Below are 20,165 nucleotides of genomic sequence, written 5' to 3' on the forward strand. Positions count from 1 at the left end.
ATGACCTAGGACTGAACACACATTTCCTGTACTGGGGGGGGCTTCTGGGCTAGCTCAGATGATAAAGAATCTGCCCGCAATGTGGGGGATCTTGGCTCGATCCCTGGGTCAGGAAGATCCCCTTGGAGAACGGCATGGCAACCCACTCCAGTATTCTCGCCTGGAGAATCCCACGGACAGAGGAGACTGGGCTTCAGTCCATGAGGTCACAGAGTCGGGCATGACTGAGTGATTAACACTTTCGCTTCATTTCTCCTGTATTGGAAGGCAGATGCTTTTATTTTTTTCAATACTTATTTAGGAAAACAATGCAAAGCTAGACAGCATATTAAAAAGCAAAGATATCACTTTGCTGACAAAGGTCTGTACAGTTAAAGCTATGTTTATTCCAGTAGTCATGAATGGATGTGAGAGTTGGACCATAAAGAAGGTTGAGTGCCAAAGAATTGATGCTTTTGAACTATGGTGTTGGAGAAGACTCTTGCGAGTCCCTTGGACTGCAAGGAGATCCAACCAGTCAATCCTAGAGGAAATCAATCCTGAATATTCATTGAAAGGACTGGTGCTGAACCTGAAGCTCCAATACATTGGCCACCTGATGTGAAGAGTCTACTCATTCGAAAAGACCTTGATGCAGGGAAAGACTGAAGGCAGGAGGAGAAGGGGGCAACAGAGGATGAGATGGTTAGATAATATCACCATGTCCATGACTCAATGGACATGAGTTTGAGCAAACTATGGCAGATAGTGAAGGATAGTGAAGTCTGGCGTGCTGCAGTCCTTGGGATTGCAAAGAGTTGGACATGACGGAGCAACTGAACGACAACAACTTATGTATTTATTTGGCTCCAGGGGGTCTTGGTTACAGCATGTGAGATCTTTGGTCTTTGCTGTGGCAGGTGGCATCTTTAGTTGCACTATGTGGGATCTAGTTCCCTGACCGGGGACTGAACCCGGGTCCCCTGCATTGGGAGCTCAGAGTCTTAGCCCCTGGCCCACCAGGGAAGTCCCTCTAGGCTCATCTCTAGAATGTCCTATCCTTCCTTCCCCTCCCTTCAGTCGCCTCCTCCACTCACGCTGGACCTGGCCGCTGTCATTTGTCTGAAGGTCCTGGCTTCCAACTCTTGTACATCCTTCCCTACCCAACTAACTCAGTCTGGTGTCAATTTTAGATGTCACTTCTTTCATTAACTCTCCAAGTCTGGGTCCATTTCCCATGCCACAAGAAAATTTAGGCGGTATTTAAACAAAATAACATTCAGTAGGGGAAGGAAAAAGACCGGTTGCTTCTTAATGAGACCAGCAGCGATCTGAGGGTAGGGACCCTGTGGACTCCTGTCTCAGCAGACAACAGGCACACACTGACCTTGGCAAGGCTCACCTGGGCTCTGCCCGGGGGGCAGCAGGGTTCAGGCTGTGGTCCTGGCACCAGCTGGCATTGGCTGTGTGACCTTGCGTACCTTCATGGCCTTGGGTTACGACGGCCACAGAATGCAGCAAACGGGAGCTGAGCCCACCTGCTCCTGCAACCTGAGGATGGACCAGGTGGTCTTAGCCATGCGGGTGGGTATGGGGCGTCCAGAGGCTGTCTCCCCACCCCCATCCTCCTCAACCTGCCTCCTGGTGCTGGAAAAGCACCCATCGCAGTCCTGTGGTGACTCAGTCATTCAGGGAGACTGGGGGGCTCTGTCCAAGCACAGGAGCTGCAGGCAGCTGGGGTGCAGGGAGCCCCACACTGCCTGCCACTCGGGCGCAGCAGTGGTGCGTGCCCACAACCGCACCAACCAGGTGCCTGAGCGTCTTGCATTGCATGCGGTTTCTTTACCAATTGAGCCACCAGTCAAGCCCAGGTCAGTTCAGTTCAGTCGCTCAGTCATGTCCGATTTTTGTGACCCCGTGGACTGCAGCACGCAGTTCGCTTACATGCAAACCATGTTTATATCACAGCACTTATTACCCCAAATTACAAATTTCGGTGTATTCTGTCCCACCTGCTAGACAAAGGAGAAACTCACTGGGGCTCCTGTCTGGTTCTTGTTTGAAACCCTAGCATGTGGTACCTAATATGTATTCAATAAACATGCATTAGCTAAAGGATGTAATGGACTGAGTGTCTGTGTCTCCCCCCAATTCCCGTGTCAGTGAATGAATGTGACGGTGTTTGGATGTGGGGACTTTGGAAGGTAAGTGGGTTTATGAGTAAGGTAAATGAGGTCACAAGGTTGGGACCCCCAGGATGGGATTAGTGTCCTCAAAAGAAGAGGAAGAGGGGCCAGAGCTCTCCCTCTCTCTGCCACGTGAGGACTCAACGAGAAGGTGGCCATCTACAAGCCAGGAAGCCTGTCCTCAGCAGAGACTGGATCTGCTGGCACTTTGACCTTGGACTCCCCAGCCTCTGTGAGAAATAAATGTTATTTGAGTCACCCAGTCTGTGGGCTTTTATTCTGGAAGCTTTAGCTGGTGGGAGGGGAGAGGAAGAGGCACCTGATCTGTGAAAGGTACCAATAGACCTGGAGTGAGTGAATGATGGATGAGTGAGTGCAAGGGTGCTGGTGTGACCGAGCCCTGGGGAGGGGCCAGTAAGGGCATTTCATCTCCAGGGCTGCCTACTGAAGGGAGTGGTGGTGTCTCTGCAGGCAGTCCTGGACGAGATCTGGAGGCCGGGGCCTCAGCCGCAGGAGCCTGCGTGAGGAGGCTGCCTGGGGTCTCCCAGCTTCAGCTGATGTGCTCAGGCTGTGGGGTCCTGAACTCTTGCTCTCCCACAGAGGGGGCCCCAGGTGGCTCTGGGCTTCCCAGCTGGTGTAGTGCTAAAGATTCCGCCTATAAGTATTCTCTTAAACCTAATGACCAAATTTTGGCTGAGGAGAAACATAAGGAAGTCAGGACGGTGACTTCAGCCATGAAATTAAAAGACGCTTGCTCCTTGGAAGGAAAGCTATGACAAACCTAGACAGCGTATTAAAAAGCAGAGACATCACTTTGCCGACAAAAAGTCTGTCTAGTCAAAGATTGGAAAAGCAAATGGCAACCCACTCCAATATTCTTGCCTGGAGAGTCCCATGGACGGAGGAGCCTGGAGGGCTGCAGTCCATGGGGTTGCACAGAGTCGGACACGGCTGAAGCGACTAAGCAGTGGCAGCCAATACAGGAAATACAAGAGATGCAGGTCGGGAAGATCCCCAGGAGGAGGAAATGGCAACCCACTCCGATTTTCTTACCTGGAGAATCCCATGGACAGAGGAGCCAGGCGGGCTACAGTCTATGGGGTCGAAAAAGAGTCTGACACGACTGAGTGTACACACACACACGCACACACACACACACACAGAGACGGGTGGCTCTAGGGAAGGCTTGCCTTTGCTTGCAAGCTGGGATCCTGGTCTAAGAAGGGAATCCCTGAGTTGGTTACTCAAGGGGGAGAAGGACCCCAAGTGGGATTACATCTCAGGACAACAGCTAGCTGCACATGCCTGATACAACAGCTTTACACTAGAAAATACCCCACGTAACTAAATGGCCCAAATGGAGGAAGCGGAGGGTAAGGTAAGTCATGAAAAACTGAACTCATGAAACATGTTAATAAAAGCCACAAGAAAATTTAGGTGGTATTTAAAATTACATTCAGTGGGGGAAGGAAAAAGACCAGCTAATTAACAGTAGCAAAATGTGAGCATGTGTGTATAATGAAATAAATTAAGGGACAAGTCCTTGAATTAGTTAATAATTTTTTATTTCTAATGTAATCATTTTTCTAAAAAAAATTTTTTTGGGGGTGGAACACTGTACGGCTTGTGAGATTTCAGTTCCCTGGGCCCTTGGCCATGAAAGCAAAGTTCTAACCACTGCACTACCAGGGGATTCCTTATCTTTTGCTTTCCTTCATGTCCTTAAACTATTTGTCAAATTTTCTGCATAACGACAAACAGTTCCAGGTGACTGTGGGCAAAATACGGGATGCAGAGAAAATTCCAGGCATTGCCACTACTCTCTCTCCACCAAGAAGAGAGACCGGTGGCCTGTGGACCCTCAGACCTGGGAGCCAGGCACTGACCGGGGCCCGAGGGCTGGCGCTCTCTGCCCGCCGGCCCTGCGCAGTGAGACCTCTCGTCCGAACCCCGCCCCTCTTTCTCTCCAACTCGGACCTTGGCCTCCAGTTGGGTCGGGGCTTCCTGTCGCCAAACTTGTTTTCTTTAGGAGGGAAACACAATCTGTCCAGCGCGGCTGGCTGGCAGAGCATGCAAATTAGCCTAACAGTGCTCTATTCTGTGAGTTCTCCCCGTATGCAAAACCTCCTGAAACAAACCAGCCATCCCGTAAGCCGGAGGAGGAGGAGGAGGCTTGAGGGGCCGAGGAGGAGGAAGGAGGTCAGGGGGGTCAGGGGTGGGCCCCTGTGCCAGTGAAGTCGCTCAGTCGTGTCTGACTCTTTGCGACCCCATGGACTGTAGCCCACCAGGCTCCTCCGTCCATGGGATTCTCCAGGCCAGAGTGCTGGAGTGGGTTGCCATTTCCTTCGCCAGGGCATCTTCCCGACCCAGGGATCGAATCCACGTCTCCCCGCGGGAAGTTCAAAGGAACGTCTGTGCCAAAGGGGCTGGAATGTCCCCCACAGGCCCTCCCAGCCTTCCCGCGGGGGCCGGGACCCCTGGAAGCCAGCCCCGCCCGTGCCCGCCTCGGCCACCAGGTGGCAGCACACGCGGGCCCTGGGACCGGAGCGCGGCCCGCTCGGTGCGCCCGGCGGCTGAGGGTCCCAGCGATGCGGGAAGCGCCCACTCTCAGTACAACGCCCGCTACTCCTCACTCAATCTAGGGTCAAGGCTGGGGAAGCGTGAATTTTGACTTTTTTTTTTTTCTTTACGGCGACTTCTGCGAGGACAAGAGGGGGCCCCTCTAAAAGCAGTCTGCAGCAGCGCGAGCCAGGGGCTTCCTAGGAGAGCGCTGGGGAAGCTGCGTCCACAGAGGGGCGGAGGAAGGGAAGGAGAAGAAAGAAAGGAAGGGAGGATGGAAAGGAAGGAGAAGAAAGAGAAGAAGTAAAAAGGGGAAGAAAGCGAAAGAAAGAAGGAAAGAAAGAGACTAACTCAATGAATTCTCTACTCAAGATCAGGTTTTTAAGTAAATGTTGTATTTCAACTTCACTTTTTAAAACTTTAAGGATTTAGCCATCACTGTTAAAATCCACAAGTTGTTAAAAATTTCCGTAGAGAGAGTGCAGCTCCCGGAGTGAAGGGTTAGGGAAGAGAATGGGGAGTCCTGGAGAGCTTTGATAAGCAAATAGAGCTCCGCGCTCTGCCACTCTCTTCATTGGCTGTTCCCTCGCCGCCAGATTTTGACACAAATAATCAGATTGAAAATCAGGGAGGGGAACAGAAGAGGAAAACACACACACACACAGAGGGTGGGAAAAAAAAAAAAAAAAGGAGAAGTATCTATTTGTGCCGAGAGTCACGAATTGACCGGGTGGTGCTGATACGCAGAGAGACGCAGCCAGGTTCTTCCCGCAGACCGGCTCTGGACAGGTGAGTGCGGAGAAGCCCCTGCCTCTCCTTTTGAAATTTGCGTATCTCACTTAGATTGTTTCCAAGTAGGTTACCTAGTCCCTTTGGCAGTCCTCGGAAGACTAAGGTGGGCTGGAAAAAATCTCTTTTGTGGAATGTGGCTTTCAGCTCTCGAGCCCAGAGGAGAAGAGATGGCAAGGAAGCAGTCTCAGCTGAGATGCTTCCAGCCCGCGCACCTGGTAGGAATTACCTTCCTCCAACTGTGCGTGAACACCGGGGATGTTTTTGTTGTTGTTTGCTTGTTTGGCCCTAAGTTTCCCCGACCAGGGATAGAACCCGAACCCGAACCCGAACCAGTGGAAGCTCGGCGTCTTAACTGCTGAACCACCAGGGAAGTCCCATGAACACCCTTTGAAGATTTGATTTTAGGCTGACAGAGGTCACCTGCCTGCACAGTGTCATACCCATACCTCAGCTCTCCCAGGGACCCGGACAGGCAAGGCGAGTCACACGTGGAGGTGCGCTGCGTTGTCCACCACCTGTGGGCTCGGACTGGGTCTGTCCCCAGGACACTCTGAGCCTTTCTTGGCTGTGAAATGAGAGAGTGTGGGATTGAGGACTCTGAATGGAGTCCTAGCTTCAGCATCCAGAGTCCCCAGCAACTTTCAGCAAAGCTTCAGCACCCAGAGTCCCAGGCAACTTTCATCAAAGATCCCGGGAGAGGGTTCACTTGGAGAGGGAGGCTGTTTTCATCGGAGCCCCTCAGGGGAGGGGGAGGCTGCCATCTCCACCGTACCACCCACCCCCACCACCACCCTGCCTCCGGGAACAAGACACGGGGAGAGATGGTGCCTCAGCCTCTTCTACCTAATTTTGATGGAAAAGCCAAGACAGAATCTGCATGGGGAGAGGCACTCGCTCTAAACTGGGGCTTGTTAAGGGGGGCAGTGCACAGAATCACTGTGGATATATGCCTGTGTACATTTTTCTGGGAAGAACGTCCACGGTGTTCATGAGATACCGTGGTGGGGAGGGGTGCACGAATTAACCTGGAAGCCAGGCGAGTTGCACCTGCCCACGTGGGCTCACCCCCTACATGTTTCTTAGTGAACAATGGGTAGAAGATTTCAGGGACTTCCCCAGCAGTGGTTAAACTCCAATCTTCAGTGCATGGGCACACTTGTTCAATCCCTGGTCGGGGAACCAAGATCTCACATGCTGTGCAGCATGGCTCCCATCGCCCCCCAAAGCAACTATACTCCAATAAAATTTCATTAAAAAAAAATATTTCAGTCTTAGTGAAGGGGCAAGTTTCTGGTCCTCAGAGGTGGTTCGGAAAGGATTCTTTGCATAAGACATGTGAGGTTTCTTCCAACTCAGATTTGGTGGGCAGAGGGGGTTCCCTGGAGGTCCAGTGCTTAGCACTCCATGCTTCCATTACAGGGGGCACGGGTTCAATCACATCCCTGGTTGGGGAACTAAGATCTGGCAAGTTAAGCAGCCAAAATAAAAAAAAAAAAAGCTTTGGGGGTTAGAATATCAGTTTCTCAGCAGTAAGTTCTTGGGGACCACCAGAGAGCTCTACCTGGTTAGGTTTGACTGATGGAGCCACTCAAAACCAGGGCAGAGCATTCCCTCCAGGCTGTCTGGACAGTGGGGTCGGGTAGGGGGTTCAACTGGAGAGTCTTAGGAGTCAGATCTGCAGCCCCCTGCCCCAACCCGGGAAAACCAGCCTGATCATATGTGATGCTTCACTGTGACACAACCTCTCAACCCTTTTCAGAAACAAGAGAAAACTTTATCCCTCCTCAGTCTTAAAGGGGTTTTTGTTCCTTTGTTTCAAGGAATTCAAATCCATGGAGCTGCTTAGTCTCTCGTTTAGAGGTGCTGGGGAAATGTTTTGCTCAGTCCCTTTGGTTTTTATTGAGGTAAACGACACGTAGGAGAAGGCAATGGCACCCCACTCCAGTACTCTTGCCTGGAAAACCCCATGGACGGAGGAGCCTGGTGGGCTGCAGTCCATGGGGTCACTAGGAGTCGGACACGACTGAGCGACTTCACATTCACTTTCATGCATTGGAGAAGGAAAGGCACCCCACTCCAGTGTTCTTGCCTGAAGAATCCCAGGGACGGGGGAGCCTGGTGGGCTGCCGTCTATGGGGTTGCACAGAGTTGGACACGACTGAAGCGACTTAGCAGCAGCAGCGGCACATAACGTGAAGCTGGCCGTTTGAGCCATCTTCGGACTGGCCGGCTCAGCGGCGTTCGGTGCTACGGCCACCACTGGCCACTTACAGAACGTTTTGCATCTTGCAAAAAACCGAAACTCTTACCCACTGCACAGGTACTCCCCACTTTTCCCTCCCCCCAGCCTCTGGCCCCTACCCGGCTACTTTCTGTCTCTGAACTGGACTACTCTAAGTAACTCACATAAGTAGAATCACACAGCATTTGTCTTTCCGTGTCTGACTTAATTTCAAGTAGTATGATGACCTCATTGTTCATCTATGCTGTAGCATAGGTCAGTATCCCCTTTCTTTTGGAGACTGAATAATATTCCCTTTCTATGTCTAGACTGCATTTCGTTTATCCATTCATCCATGAACGGGCATCTGGGTTGTTTCCGCCTTTTTTGGCTATTGTAAATAATGCTGCTATGAACATGGGGGTACAGATATCTGTTCAAATCCCTGCTTGCAATTCTTCGGGGTATATACCCAGAGGTGGATTCATCCATTCTTTTTTTTTTTTTTTCTTTAATTTGGCTGTGTTGGGTCTTAGTTGCAGCATGTGAGATCTAGTTCCCCGACCAGGGATCAAACCCGGGCCTCCTGCATTGGGAGCTCTTAGTCTTAGCTACTGGAACACCAGGGATCCTTTCTGACATTACATTCTCCGAACTTACAAAGAGACTTTTGAGATCCTTCCAAATTTCCCGTAGAACTAACGACCACTCTCTGCTGGGGCCCCTAGAGGGACCAGGACTGACGCCCCCTGCCTCCTACATGGAACGAGTGGCTTGTTTGTTTGTTTATTTGTTTGTTTCCCCTTGAGTCATGTCTTCAGACATAAAGGAAGTCCAGGGGTCCCTCCTAGCAGACGCTGAGAAACAACGGAGGCTTTCTCAACCCTCCCAAAAAGGGAACCCGAGTAATGAGTTTCTCAGTCAAGGTGGGTCAGTCCCGCACTCAGAGACAACGAACCCCAGCATGGGATTTTAGAGCGAAAGGGAAGTTTAGAAATCTCTTAGTCCAACCGTCCTTTTGAGAGATAGGAAAACCAAGCCCCAGGTTGGCGGCAGACGGGGTCAAGTTCAAGGTCACAGAACCCGATTCAGCCGCACAGGAGGTGCCTTGTTGGGTGGAAACCCCAGGCCAGCTGCTCTGGCTCCATGTGGAAGTCGGGGTGCAGGGCTGCCCCCCTTCAGAAGCACTGGCTGAGATTCTGACTTGGGGCCGGGGCGGGGTGGGGGGGACCCTCTATCAGGACTGGGGCTTTCTGAAGAGATATTAACAACGAGGCTCTTTCCGGAGGCCCTGATACCATCAAGGCCTCTGCTTTATGAAGAAATCTTGGTCTTCTTTCACAATCTCTGCTCTTAGTTCTTTCTCAGAACAGGTTCGTGTGAATCAAAACGGTGTGGTTGTTAATTAACTATAGTATAGGTGATTGGTTCCTGTTTTTTTTTTTTTTTTTAAACTCAGCTCACAGAGGCCAGAAGGAAGTTCTCTGGGTGCATTTGGCCCCCACAGAGAGCTTGATGGCTCAGCTGTGGGCTCGGCTATGCGGCTGTCACTGTGCCAGGCTTAGCGGAGAGAATGTTCTAGGGAGGGCAGGGGAGGGGGTGGGCAGTGGGGGTACCACTAGAGTAGGCCTCGAGAAGCCTTCCTCCATCTGGGGAACCCCAGAAACGGGGACCCCCTGGCTCCCTTTAAGTGCCCCCAAATCCCAGAAGTACCGTTGTGTTGCCACCTGAATTCCCATCAGCTGACCTCGAGGGTCTCGGGTTGAGCCCAAGTGGTCCTGGAAGCTTCCTAAAAGAAGTCTGTTCTCTTGCCAGCCTCTCCACCCCAAACTCCTCATGAACCCAGGTGGGCCCGGCTGGGTTCCTAAAAAGACCAAAGATAGAGAATTTGACTTCCCCCCATCCCCACTCTTGCCCCTCCAGGGAGCCTTCCCCTCCCTGCTCCAGGCAGGCCATCTTCAGTCCAGCAGAGTGCGGGGCCAGGAGTCCAGGCCCTGCAGGGCAGGGACGATGGGCCCGGCCCCACTGCGAGGCCCTAGACCAGCCACGTGGCTCTGTCAGCCTTGGGCCCGGCCCCGCTTCGAGGCCCTAGACCAGCCACGTGGCTCTGTCAGCCTTGGGCGGCCCCCTGTGACCCGCGACGATGATCACTGCCTCCCTCGCCTGGTGGGGGTCAGAGTCGATGACCCCACGCTGTCCAGGTTTCCTCCTTGGCTTGTCAGCTCAGTTCCCTCTGTCCTGAAACAGTGACCACCCTGTGGTCTGATGGCCAAGAGCACGGAGGCCTGCCTCGCTCTGGGACCCTGAGCCAGTCTCTAAGCCTCAACTCTTTCTCTGTAAAATGGGGTCATAGCTACTCAGCTCACAGGCCAGGCTTATCGGAGTGAGGCTGCAAGAAGTAAGCCCCTGTATCCTAGCTCAGTGGCTCTAACGGCATCTCTGGTTCTAGTCGATCGACCAATAAAATGCTATGTTTTTTTTAAAAAAAATCATCTTTTGATTGAAAGACAGACCACGGTCTTAGAGGCTCCCCCAGGAGCAAAAGGCGAGGGGAACCCAGCTCCTCCAGCCCGTCCCCAGAGTGTAGAGGTCTTCTCCCACTCTGCCCAGGGTCTGGCCTCCTCTGGGGGCAGGGAGGGGGTGCTCCCGAAGCCAAGAGTTAGAAGGGGGAAGGAAGAGGGGGTGTGGGGAGCCCTGAGTGGGGGGAGACAGGGAGGCAGGAGGAAGAAGACTGTCGCTGGAAGATAAGGTGGCCGCGGCTGCCCCACACCCTGGGGAAGATGGCAGGCCGGCCTGGCCTTTGAGGTCAAAATCTGACAGCTGGACAGGACCCCAGAGCCCTTCAGGTCCCACCCACTCATTTCAGGGCCCAGAGGGGAGGGGCTTGGCACATGTCTGGCTCCCAATCAGGGCTCATGCCCATCCATGCCTGCTGGCTTCAGCCCAGGCACGGGGGATGCCACCTGACCCACCAGGACCACGTGGTGCCTGCCCCCACCAAGCCTCTGCTCCGCGGGCCAAGGCCCCCCAGGCACCACGCCGGGCCCCTTACACGCTTGGAATAATTAACGGTCCTTTTTCAGCCCAGCAGCCCCAGGAGGTTGGTTTGTGGTCCCCATTCAGCAGATCTGGACACTGAGGCTTCCATTAAGGTGGGGCTGGGCCTGAGCCTGGCCCCCAGGGCGGACCGGCCAAGGCCCAGACTCCTGCTGCTCCAGAGGGGCAGGCGGGCTGGGCACGGTTGGTGCCTGCTCCGGATCGTCCCCTTGGGGAAGGGGTGATGGGGACAGCTCCCCAGGCAGGGCTCCAAGCGCCCTCTAATCTGCCGGCTCCCAGCCCCCCACCCGGACCATGGCCTTATCGCCCAGAGCCTTGCTGCTGTTTGGAGCTCCCCGCGAGCTGTTTCCCGCGCTCTTTTTCCCGCGCTTGGCCCTATCACGCCCGCAGCCTTGCCCAGCGTGACTCCTCCTCCAGGCCCAAGTAGAGCTGCTGTCAGACCAGCAGTGACTGAATAATTCCTCCCAACTTCTGCCCGTGCGGGCCTGGGGGTGGGGCGGACGGAGGACCACATGACGATGCTCTGTCTTCCGGGAGCCCTCAGGAGACCCTCATGGCTGGGATCTGGGAGGTGAAACACGTGGGGGGCAGGGGCCGGAGCTGCTCTGTGCCCCAGAGGGCTCTGCACCCGAAGCCAGGAAGACGGGACAGTCAGGCTAGCCTGCTCTGCCCCTGCCCCAGCCGCTGACCCATGGGCTGAGTGCTGGGCCTGGGCTGCCCAGTGCTCAGTCCCTGGACTTGGTGGACACTGACTTCTTCCTCTGTGTGCACAAAATGACCTCAGGCCTCCAGCGTCGGGCCTTGAGCCCCGCATACAACTCCAACCATCCCTTCCACCCACAGGGAGAGAGAAAAGGCCCCTCTTTCCCTGGGGAGCAGGCTCTGGGCTGGGCGGCGGACAAGGGCGGCATCAACTCTCGACTCACATGATTGTGCGGGTTTTGCGATCGATGTGGCTTCCCCCATTGCAGCCCACCTGCCAGGCTCCCCTCTGATAGGCATTGAGTGCATACAGTGGGCTCGCCAGGAACCCGAAGGCCTCACCTTACAGAAAAGATAACAGGTCCAGAGAGGTTATGGGTTATGGGATTCCAGCCTACGAGCAAATGACTCCCAAACCTGAGCTCAGACAGCAAGTTTCCACGGTCTCTGAATGCAGACCCCAGTGGGATGTGGAAGCAGTTTTCTGGGCGCAGGGTCCACAGTGGGTCACAGACGGAGGTACCCCTGGCCTTCATTCTCTGTTCCCAGCACAACTCAGTATGCAGCAGGAGTAATCTGGTCTGGGATCTTCTAGAAGGGAGTGTGCTGGTTTCCCAGGAAGAGAGCAGTGAGGGACATTAGGCTTTGTAGCTGCCGTAACAAAGCACCAGGACTTCCCTGGTGGTTCAGTGACTGAGACTCAACACTACCAGTTCAGGGGGCCTGGGTTCGATCCCTGGTCAGGGAACTGGGTCCGGAATGCCACAACTGAATATCAAAGATCCCGCAAGCTGCAGCTGAGGCCTGGTGCAGCCAACTGACATGAAGTCACGTCGCTCAGTCGTGTCGGACGGTTCGCAACCCCGTGAACTGCAGCCCACCACGCTCCTCCGTCCATGGGATTTTCCAGGCAAGAGGACTGGAGTGGGTTGCCATTGCCTTTTCCAGGGGATCTTCCCGACCCAGGGATCGAACCTGGGTCTCCCACATTGTAGGCAGACGCTCTACTATCTGAGCCACCAGGGAAGTAACTAAATCAATACAAATAAATATTAAAGCAAAACTCACAAACCAGGTGGCTTAACACACAGGAGTGGATTATTTCAGGGTTCTGGGGTCTAGAAATCCAAAGTCAGTGTGATTAAATCAGCTCCCTCTGGATGTTCTGAGGGATGGTCTGTTTCAGACCTCCTAGCTTCTGGTGGTGGCCAGTCATCCTTGGCTTGGGGATTCATCCCTCCAACCTCTGCCTCCGTCTTCACGCGGCCGTCTTCCTGTGTGTGTCTGGGTCATGTGTCCAAATTTCCTTCTTCTTAGAAGGACACGAATCATATTCAATCTAGGGTTTCACCGAACCCAGTGTGACCTCAGCTTCACTTGATTGCATCTACAGAGACCCTATCTTCAAGCAAGGTCACAGTCACAGGTTCCAGGTGGACACGAACTTTAAGGGGACACTGTTCAAGCCGCTTTAAGAGGCTTCCCTGCTGTCTCAGCGGTAAAGAGCCCGCCTGCCAATGAAGGAGACATGGGTTCAATCCCTGGGTTGGGAAGATCCCCTGGAGGAGGAAGTGGAAATGCACTCCCATATTCTTGCCTGGGAAATCCCATGGACAGAGGATCCTGAGGGGCGACCACGGGGTTGCAAAGAGTCGGACACGATTTAGTGACTGAACACGCAGGCACACTCATCCAACCCAAGTCAACAGGTTCTGATTTTAGGAGGAGGCCCTGAAACATAAAGGAGCATTTTCCTCTTGTCCCACCTAACCCTTCTTACCCTCTCTCCCGGTAGGCGTGGGGCACCCGCTGACAATGCCACGCTCCTTCCTGGTGAAGAGCAAGAAGGCTCACACCTACCACCAGCCCCGCGCCCGGGAGGATGAGCTGCTCTGGCCGCCGGCCCTTGGCCCTGGTGAGTCAGAGCCCAGGCTGGTCCGAGGCCGCACCCGCTGGCCTCCCTGCCCCACGAGACGAGAGGGGGAGGCAGGAGCATCCCATCCGGAAGTAGCCGCTCTTCCGAGTCTGGAATCAGGAGGAGCTCAGTAAATGCTGGTTGAATGAATGAATGAATGGATGGCTGCACCATCTCTTCTCACCCAGAGAGTGAGATCTGGTCCTCAGCAGCTGACATGTGATTTGTGATCGGAGGGCTGATCCAGAGCTGAAGTTGGGTGCTTGGAAAAATGGAGCTCTCCAGGGGGTGGGGCGGCTCCTCCTGGTCTCCGCCCTGCTCCCAGCATCCTGGGTAGAAGCCCCTGCGTGTGAGTCTCCAGGAGCAGCCACAGCAGGTCTCTCTGGTGTCCCCTCACCCCGCTACTCTTACCAGACCTCTAAGCAGAGCTAAAGTCTGACTGTCTTGTCTCCCCCACAGTGGCCGGGGACCAGGTCCCGAGCATCAGCCCTGTCCTCAGCTCCCTGTTCCCAAACCAGCGCCTGGACTGGACGGACCTCAAACGGGAGCCGCAGCTGGAGCTGGAGCAGAGCTCGATGACCCGGCTGGCCTCCGGCCCAGGTGCCCAGCCCAGGGCCCCCGCCTCTCCCCAGCGGGCGCAAGGGGACTTAGAGGGTGGACAGGCTCGAGGAAGCAGGGTCCCTTGGAGCTATGGAGTCAGAAAGGGTCGACAGTCCGGGCTCTCTGGCTTCTGCTTGGATCCCTCCAGGACGGCGAGCTTATTCCCAGATAAGAACTCCTGTGTGGTGGGCAGGCTGGGCAGGCCCACACAGTGGCGAGGTGGGCGCTCTGCAGGGGTTGGGGTGCGTTTCTGGACTGAAAATTCAAGGAGTCACAGTGAGCACCTGCAGTAAATAATTTGGGCTGCACACCAAAGCCTCCGCATGGGGTCATGGTGGAGGGTGGCGGGGAGCTGGCACCCTGTTCTTAGCGTCACCACTAGACGAGCATCCCACCCTCCACAGAAGGACCTGCTGTGACGTCCCGACCCCAGGATGGGGACTCGCCCTCATCTGACTCACCCCCGTTCTACAAGCCCAGCTTCTCCTGGGACGCCCTGGCTTCCTCCTACGGCCATAGCTACCGGCAGGCCCCCTCCACCATGCAGTCTGCCTTCCTGGAGCGCTCTGTCAGCCTGTATGGCAGCCCTCTGGTGCCCAGCGCCGAGCCACCTTTGGACTTCAGCCTCCACTATTCCCCGGGGATGGACGCGTACCACTGCATCAAATGCAGCAAGGTGGGCGGCTGGGCCCCGCTCGTACCCCCTCCCCAGCACCCTGGCAGCCATGAGTGTCCATAGTTGGGCACCCCCTGTGCTGTGACTTGGGTCCTCTGGGAATCAAGAATTCACAATTTTCGTCTTCGTCATCACTCTGAGCCCTGACCATGTGTTAGGCCCTGTGCTAAGCACTCGACGTGCATGAACTCCAGGAGGTGGACGAAGGGCTCAAGTTCAGAAAGTTTGAGTCACTTGCCCAGAACACACAGCAAGTAGATATCAGAATCACCATTCCCACCTGGCTCTGCCCAACTCCCGCTTCTTAACCACCAGGCAATTCAGCCTCCAGACAGGGCCAGAAGGGGCCTTCCAGACCTCCCCTCCCACGCCATTCTATAGCCAGGAAAGCCAGACACAGAGAGGCAAAGAGACCTTCCCAGGACACACAGCACATGCCAGCAGAGTCAGCAATCCAGTGCTCGCGGGATTGCTCCCTCCTCTGTACGTCCACCTATGACCGAGCTGGGCACCCTCTCCCCTCCGCAGTCCCCCGGGCCTCACCCTCTGCCCCTACCCACAGGTGTTCTCCACCCCCCATGGGCTGGAAGTGCACGCCCGCCGCTCCCACAGCGGGACCCGGCCCTTCGCCTGCGACGTCTGTGGGAAAACCTTCGGCCACTCCGTGAGCCTGGAACAGCACACGCACGTCCACTCCCAGGTGGGCAGCTGGCCGAGTGCCCGAGCCCCGGTGCTCCCCCCAGGAATCCTAGGGCGCTTGGGGTGGGTCTCTCTCCATGCCTCTGAGAGTGACAGATTGGGACCCCTTATCATCTGCCTCCTTGATCTGGGTGCCCATCACCTGCCCTTAACAGTCCCTGATGGACCAGGCTGGCCCCGTGTACAACTGGAAGAGGCTAGGGGCTCGGGTGGGATTTCAGGTGGATGTCTGGGACGCTGAGAAACGGCCCTGCCTTCTGGGCGCTCAGGGCAGATTTCTCACCTTTGAGGCCCTTGACTCTTAGAATCCGGGAGTCAGATTTAAATGCTCATCTCATCCACTTAGCCCTGCCTGATGCCAAGATCCCTTCTTCAGAATCCCATTCCAGGGAAAACGCCTGAAACTGACCTGAGGGCTAACACCTGGGTAGATCTGAAAGTGCAGGTGGAGAAACAGGCTGGGATGGTGAGAGCGTCCCTTTGTGATCACGTCCACAGTCACGCCAGCTGCCGGCTCAGTTCTCGACCTCCCATCCTCCCAATGACCCTTGGAGGTCACTACTCACTAGTCCAATGTACAGATGAGGAAACTGAGTCTCAAGGAGGTTAAATGACTTGCCTGAGGTCATGAGGCGAGTAAGAGGCAGAAGCCAGAGTCGGGGCCCCCAGAATTCAGACTCTTAAGCAAACCACAAGGGAGGATTCCCCAGCAGGACACGCCAGGCCGCCAGGCCTCGGCTGCTCCTGGGAGGGGCAGGAATGGGGGGGCCCCTGCGTCTTGCTCCTCGAGGCCACCCCAACGGAGTGTCCTGTTCCTCAGGGGATCCCGGCCGGGTCCAGTCCTGCGCCCAGCTTGGCAGCCCCGGGCCTCGAGGCCCCACCTGACCCCCCGGGGCCTCGTTTCCTCCGGCAGGAGCGCAGCTTCGAGTGCCGGATGTGCGGCAAGGCTTTCAAGCGCTCGTCCACCCTGTCCACGCACCTGCTCATCCACTCGGACACGCGGCCCTACCCCTGCCAGTTCTGCGGCAAGCGCTTCCACCAGAAGTCTGACATGAAGAAGCACACCTATATCCACACCGGTGAGGCCTGGGCTCTGCTCTGCCCCACCGCCCCTCACCCACCCGGGGCCCCCCAGTCCCTCCAAGCACCCCCCAGGGCCCAGGCCGAGCCTCTGAGCATCCCTGCCGATCACTGTTTGAAGGTCCAGGCCTTAGGACCTGGCTAGGGGGAGGGCAGACAGGTGTCAGGCTGACAAGGGAGGCTGCTCCCCTCCGACAGGAGGGCTGGACGCTGTGCTGCTTAAAGGAAAGAAAATGCACAGAAAAAATACCGGAAGGAGAGAGCAAAGTGTCAGCACTGTGAGCCACGGGTAGAAGAGAGAGCAGCAGGCGAATTCCTCCTGACGCCATCATTCCTTCCTCCACTCATTCATTCCCCATTTGTCATTCATTCATCCCTCCAGATACTCATTCATTCATTCCTCCCCTCATCCTTTCCCCATTTGTCATCCATTCATTCCCCAGTTCACTTCCACATTCGCTCTATTTCCCATCCTATCATTCATTCATCCCTCCCACCATGCATTCGTTCCTCCACTCATTCATTCCTCCCAGAGCCGGTCATCCATTCCTTCTATCATCCATTCACCCCTCCAGCCATCCGTTCATTCGCATCTCCATTCATCCATTCCCCCAGTCATTCATTCCTCAGCTGTTAGCCAGTGCCTCTTTTGTGCAGAGCCCCAGGCCAGGTGCTGGGCTCCATTGATAAACAAAGTGGACCCGGTCCCTACCCCTAAAACTGGAATACAATTCCCTGGAAGGGGTGGGTGGTCAGACTTTTTCTTGCCACCCTTTTCTAATAATTTTCAAAAGCGAATGTGAGATAAAACATAATAAAGTCCCAGAGAACAAATGCAGGGCACCTGGCCCGGGCAATCCTGACCCTGTCTCTGCTGCCCCGCAGGTGAGAAGCCACACAAGTGCCAGGTGTGTGGGAAGGCCTTCAGCCAGAGCTCCAACCTCATCACCCACAGCCGGAAGCACACAGGTTTCAAACCTTTCAGCTGTGAGCTGTGCGCCAAGGGCTTCCAGCGCAAAGTGGACCTGCGACGGCACCGTGAGAGCCAGCACAACCTCAAGTGAGGCTGCCCCGAGCCCGGCTCCGGCCCCGAGACCGTGCGACCTGGAGTGAGGCCAGTCTCACACACCCAGATCCCCAGTCTCCTGGAGGCAGCCCTGGACAGGACTCATCAAACTTGTTTCGAGACTCAAATCGCTGTGTGAGCTCGAGCAAGTCACTTTCCCTCTCTGGACCGACATTTCCCCTGCCGCATAGTGTGGCAGCTGGTCTTTTCCAAGCCGATGCTGTCTGCAGGCCCAAGAGCTCAGTGCCGCCCCTGTCAGAGCCCAGGAGGCCAGAGTAGCCCCAGGCGGGCCCAGAGAAATCCTCCCCTATTTGCTGCCCCCAGGGATCGGGTCAGCTTGGCTTTCAGCAGGCCTCCTCCTGGCCGCCACGGATGGTCAGAGCCGTCTCCCACCTCAGTGGGAGGCCTAGCACCCCTCTGCTTCAGCCAGTGTGCCAGCTGATCCCCACTTCTGATGGCACTCCAGCCACGGGGAAACCAGCAGTTACTGCTGTCAGAAGCCTGCTCCTCTCAACAGCTGTAAATAAAAATAAAGACACCCCTTTACTTACATTTGACCAGCATTTGTTCAGTGCCTACGGGGTATGAGCTAGTGCTTGAGGCTTTGGGGAGGGATGGTGCAGAGTCTTGAAAAGCAGAGAAAGCTCTGTAGTCACTCACAGACATGTTGAGAGACCAAACTGGTAAGTGCTGGGCAGAGCCATGAGAGACCCTAGTGACAAGACGGCAGGCAGGGGCCAGGTGGGCGCAGCTGGGGGCTCTCAGTTTCCTGTGAGTGCTATGACAAATCACCGCCAACTTGGTGGCTTCCAACACCACCAAGGGGGACTCCCTGGTGGTCCAGTGGTTAAGACTCCACACTTCCAATGCAAAGGGTGCAGGTTCGATCCCTGGTCTGGGAGCTAGGATTCTGCATGCCACATGGTGTGTGGTGCTTAGTCATTCAGTCGTGTCTGACTCTTTGCGATCCCATGGACTGCGGTCGGCCAGGCTCCTCTGTCCACGAGGAGTCTCCAGGCAAGAATACTGGAGTGGGTTGCCATGTACTCCTCCAGGGGATCTTCCCAACCCAGGGATCACAGCATAGCCAAAAAATTAAAACAAAAACACAAAGGCAGTCTCTTACAGATGTGGAGGTCAGAAATCCAAAGCACGTCTCATGGGGCTAGAAGTCAAGGTGTCAGCAAGCTGGTTCCTTCTGGAAACTTTGAGGGACGCTCTGTTGTCTCTTTTTTTCTAGCATCTAGAGGCTGCCTATATCCCTCAGCTTATGGTCTCCTCCTCCATCTCCAGACTGCATCTGGTCACCTCCAGAGAAAGGTGACCTCCTTCCTCCGCTTTTGACCTGCTGGCTTCTCTCTCGTAAGGACCCTTGTGATCATGTTGGGCCCCACCTGGATCACCCGGGAGACCCTTCCCATCGCAAGGTCCTTAATGGAATCACCATGGTAGGTAGAATAAAGGCCCCCTGGGGCTTCCCTGGCAGCCCACTGGTAAAGAATCTGCCTGCCAATGCAGGAGACCCAGGTTCAATCCCTGGGCCGGGAAGATCTCATACATGTTTTGGAGCAACTCGGCCGGCATGCTGCAACTATAGAAACCTGTGTGCCCTAGAGTTGGTGCTCTGCAACAAGAGAAGCCACTGCAATGAGAAGTCCCTGCTCCACACCTAGAGAAAAGCTGCGCACGGCAAGGAAGACCCAGCATAGCCCATAAATAAATTAATTAATATTTTAAAATAAGTTTAAAAGAAGAATGGCCCCCCAAAACAATATCATGTCTCATCCTTGAAACGTGTGGCTGTTATCTCATACAGCAGAAGAGACTTAGCAGATGTGATTACATTAAGCCTGGTGTGGCCCCCCACTAGCCATGAGATTCTCCTTTGTAAAATGATGAATGTAGCGTCCTCCCTGTAGGCTGTCAGAGGATCCCCTGAGGCCATGCCTGTACAGCAGTGAGCAGGGCCCAGCACATGGTAAGTGCTGCTAGGCCATGAACATGCCCTCTTGAAGTCCAGACTGTCCTACGAGGCCTGCTCAAGTGCTGCCTCCTCCAGGAAGCCTCCCTTGGTCATTCCAGCTAGAGTTCTCCTGCTGCTACACACTGACCTCCTTGGGCTCCTTGCTTACAGCTCAGAACACACCGAACCTGGACTAGTAGTTATCTGTGGGTAAGCTTCCTCTCTGCTAGAAGGAATTCCCTCTGGGCTCTGGCTTTCAGCACCAAGCCAGTGCCTGGCCCGCTGCAATGAACACTTCTGAATGAGTCACTTCCGGGTGCCAAGCTGGGCCCAAGGTTGCCTGACATTGTCTCTGACCCACATGGCCCTCGGCAAAGGAGGTGTCGTTATCCCACGTTACAGAGAGGGTGTAAATGAGGCTCAGAGAGGTCACTCATCTTGCCCAAATTCACCCAGAGGGTAAGTGCAGAGCTGGGGTCATTGGATCCACGTCTTCTTTGAGTCTCTGTTTGCCTTTCTTCCCAATGACATCTGTTTGCTGTCCTCCACGGTGAGTCTAGAGGTTTCTGAGTCCCCTGGGGAATGGTAAATCCCTGGGCTCCCAGGCTCTGGGTTTGGCTGGGCAGGACCCCTTGGCATACTTCATTGTAGAGGCCCTTCCTGTTTACTT

The 20,165-nt window shown here is 54.9% G+C and overlaps 1 protein-coding gene across 2 annotated transcripts; it reads left to right on the forward strand.

The window, feature by feature from the left end:
• The first annotated feature begins 4,578 nt into the window (after window positions 1-4,578).
• Window positions 4,579-18,084, forward strand: GFI1B (growth factor independent 1B transcriptional repressor). Of its 2 annotated transcripts, none has more exons than XM_025261949.3 (7): window positions 4,579-5,513; window positions 13,292-13,411; window positions 13,871-14,011; window positions 14,416-14,687; window positions 15,250-15,387; window positions 16,207-16,465; window positions 17,352-18,084. In XM_025261949.3, the coding sequence occupies exons 2-7, from the start codon at window positions 13,312-13,314 to the stop codon at window positions 17,528-17,530; spliced, it is 1,089 nt and encodes a 362-aa protein (XP_025117734.1). In that variant the 5' UTR covers window positions 4,579-5,513; window positions 13,292-13,311; the 3' UTR covers window positions 17,531-18,084. The 2 variants fall into 2 exon arrangements, with proteins under 2 accessions (XP_025117734.1, XP_006062231.1); XM_006062169.4 differs by having other exon boundaries at window positions 4,586-5,513; window positions 16,300-16,465.
• Window positions 18,085-20,165: the final 2,081 nt, after the last annotated feature.

The sequence above is a fragment of the Bubalus bubalis genome, chromosome 12 (genome assembly GCF_019923935.1).
Source record: "Bubalus bubalis isolate 160015118507 breed Murrah chromosome 12, NDDB_SH_1, whole genome shotgun sequence".
Taxonomy (NCBI): Eukaryota; Metazoa; Chordata; class Mammalia; order Artiodactyla; family Bovidae; genus Bubalus; species Bubalus bubalis.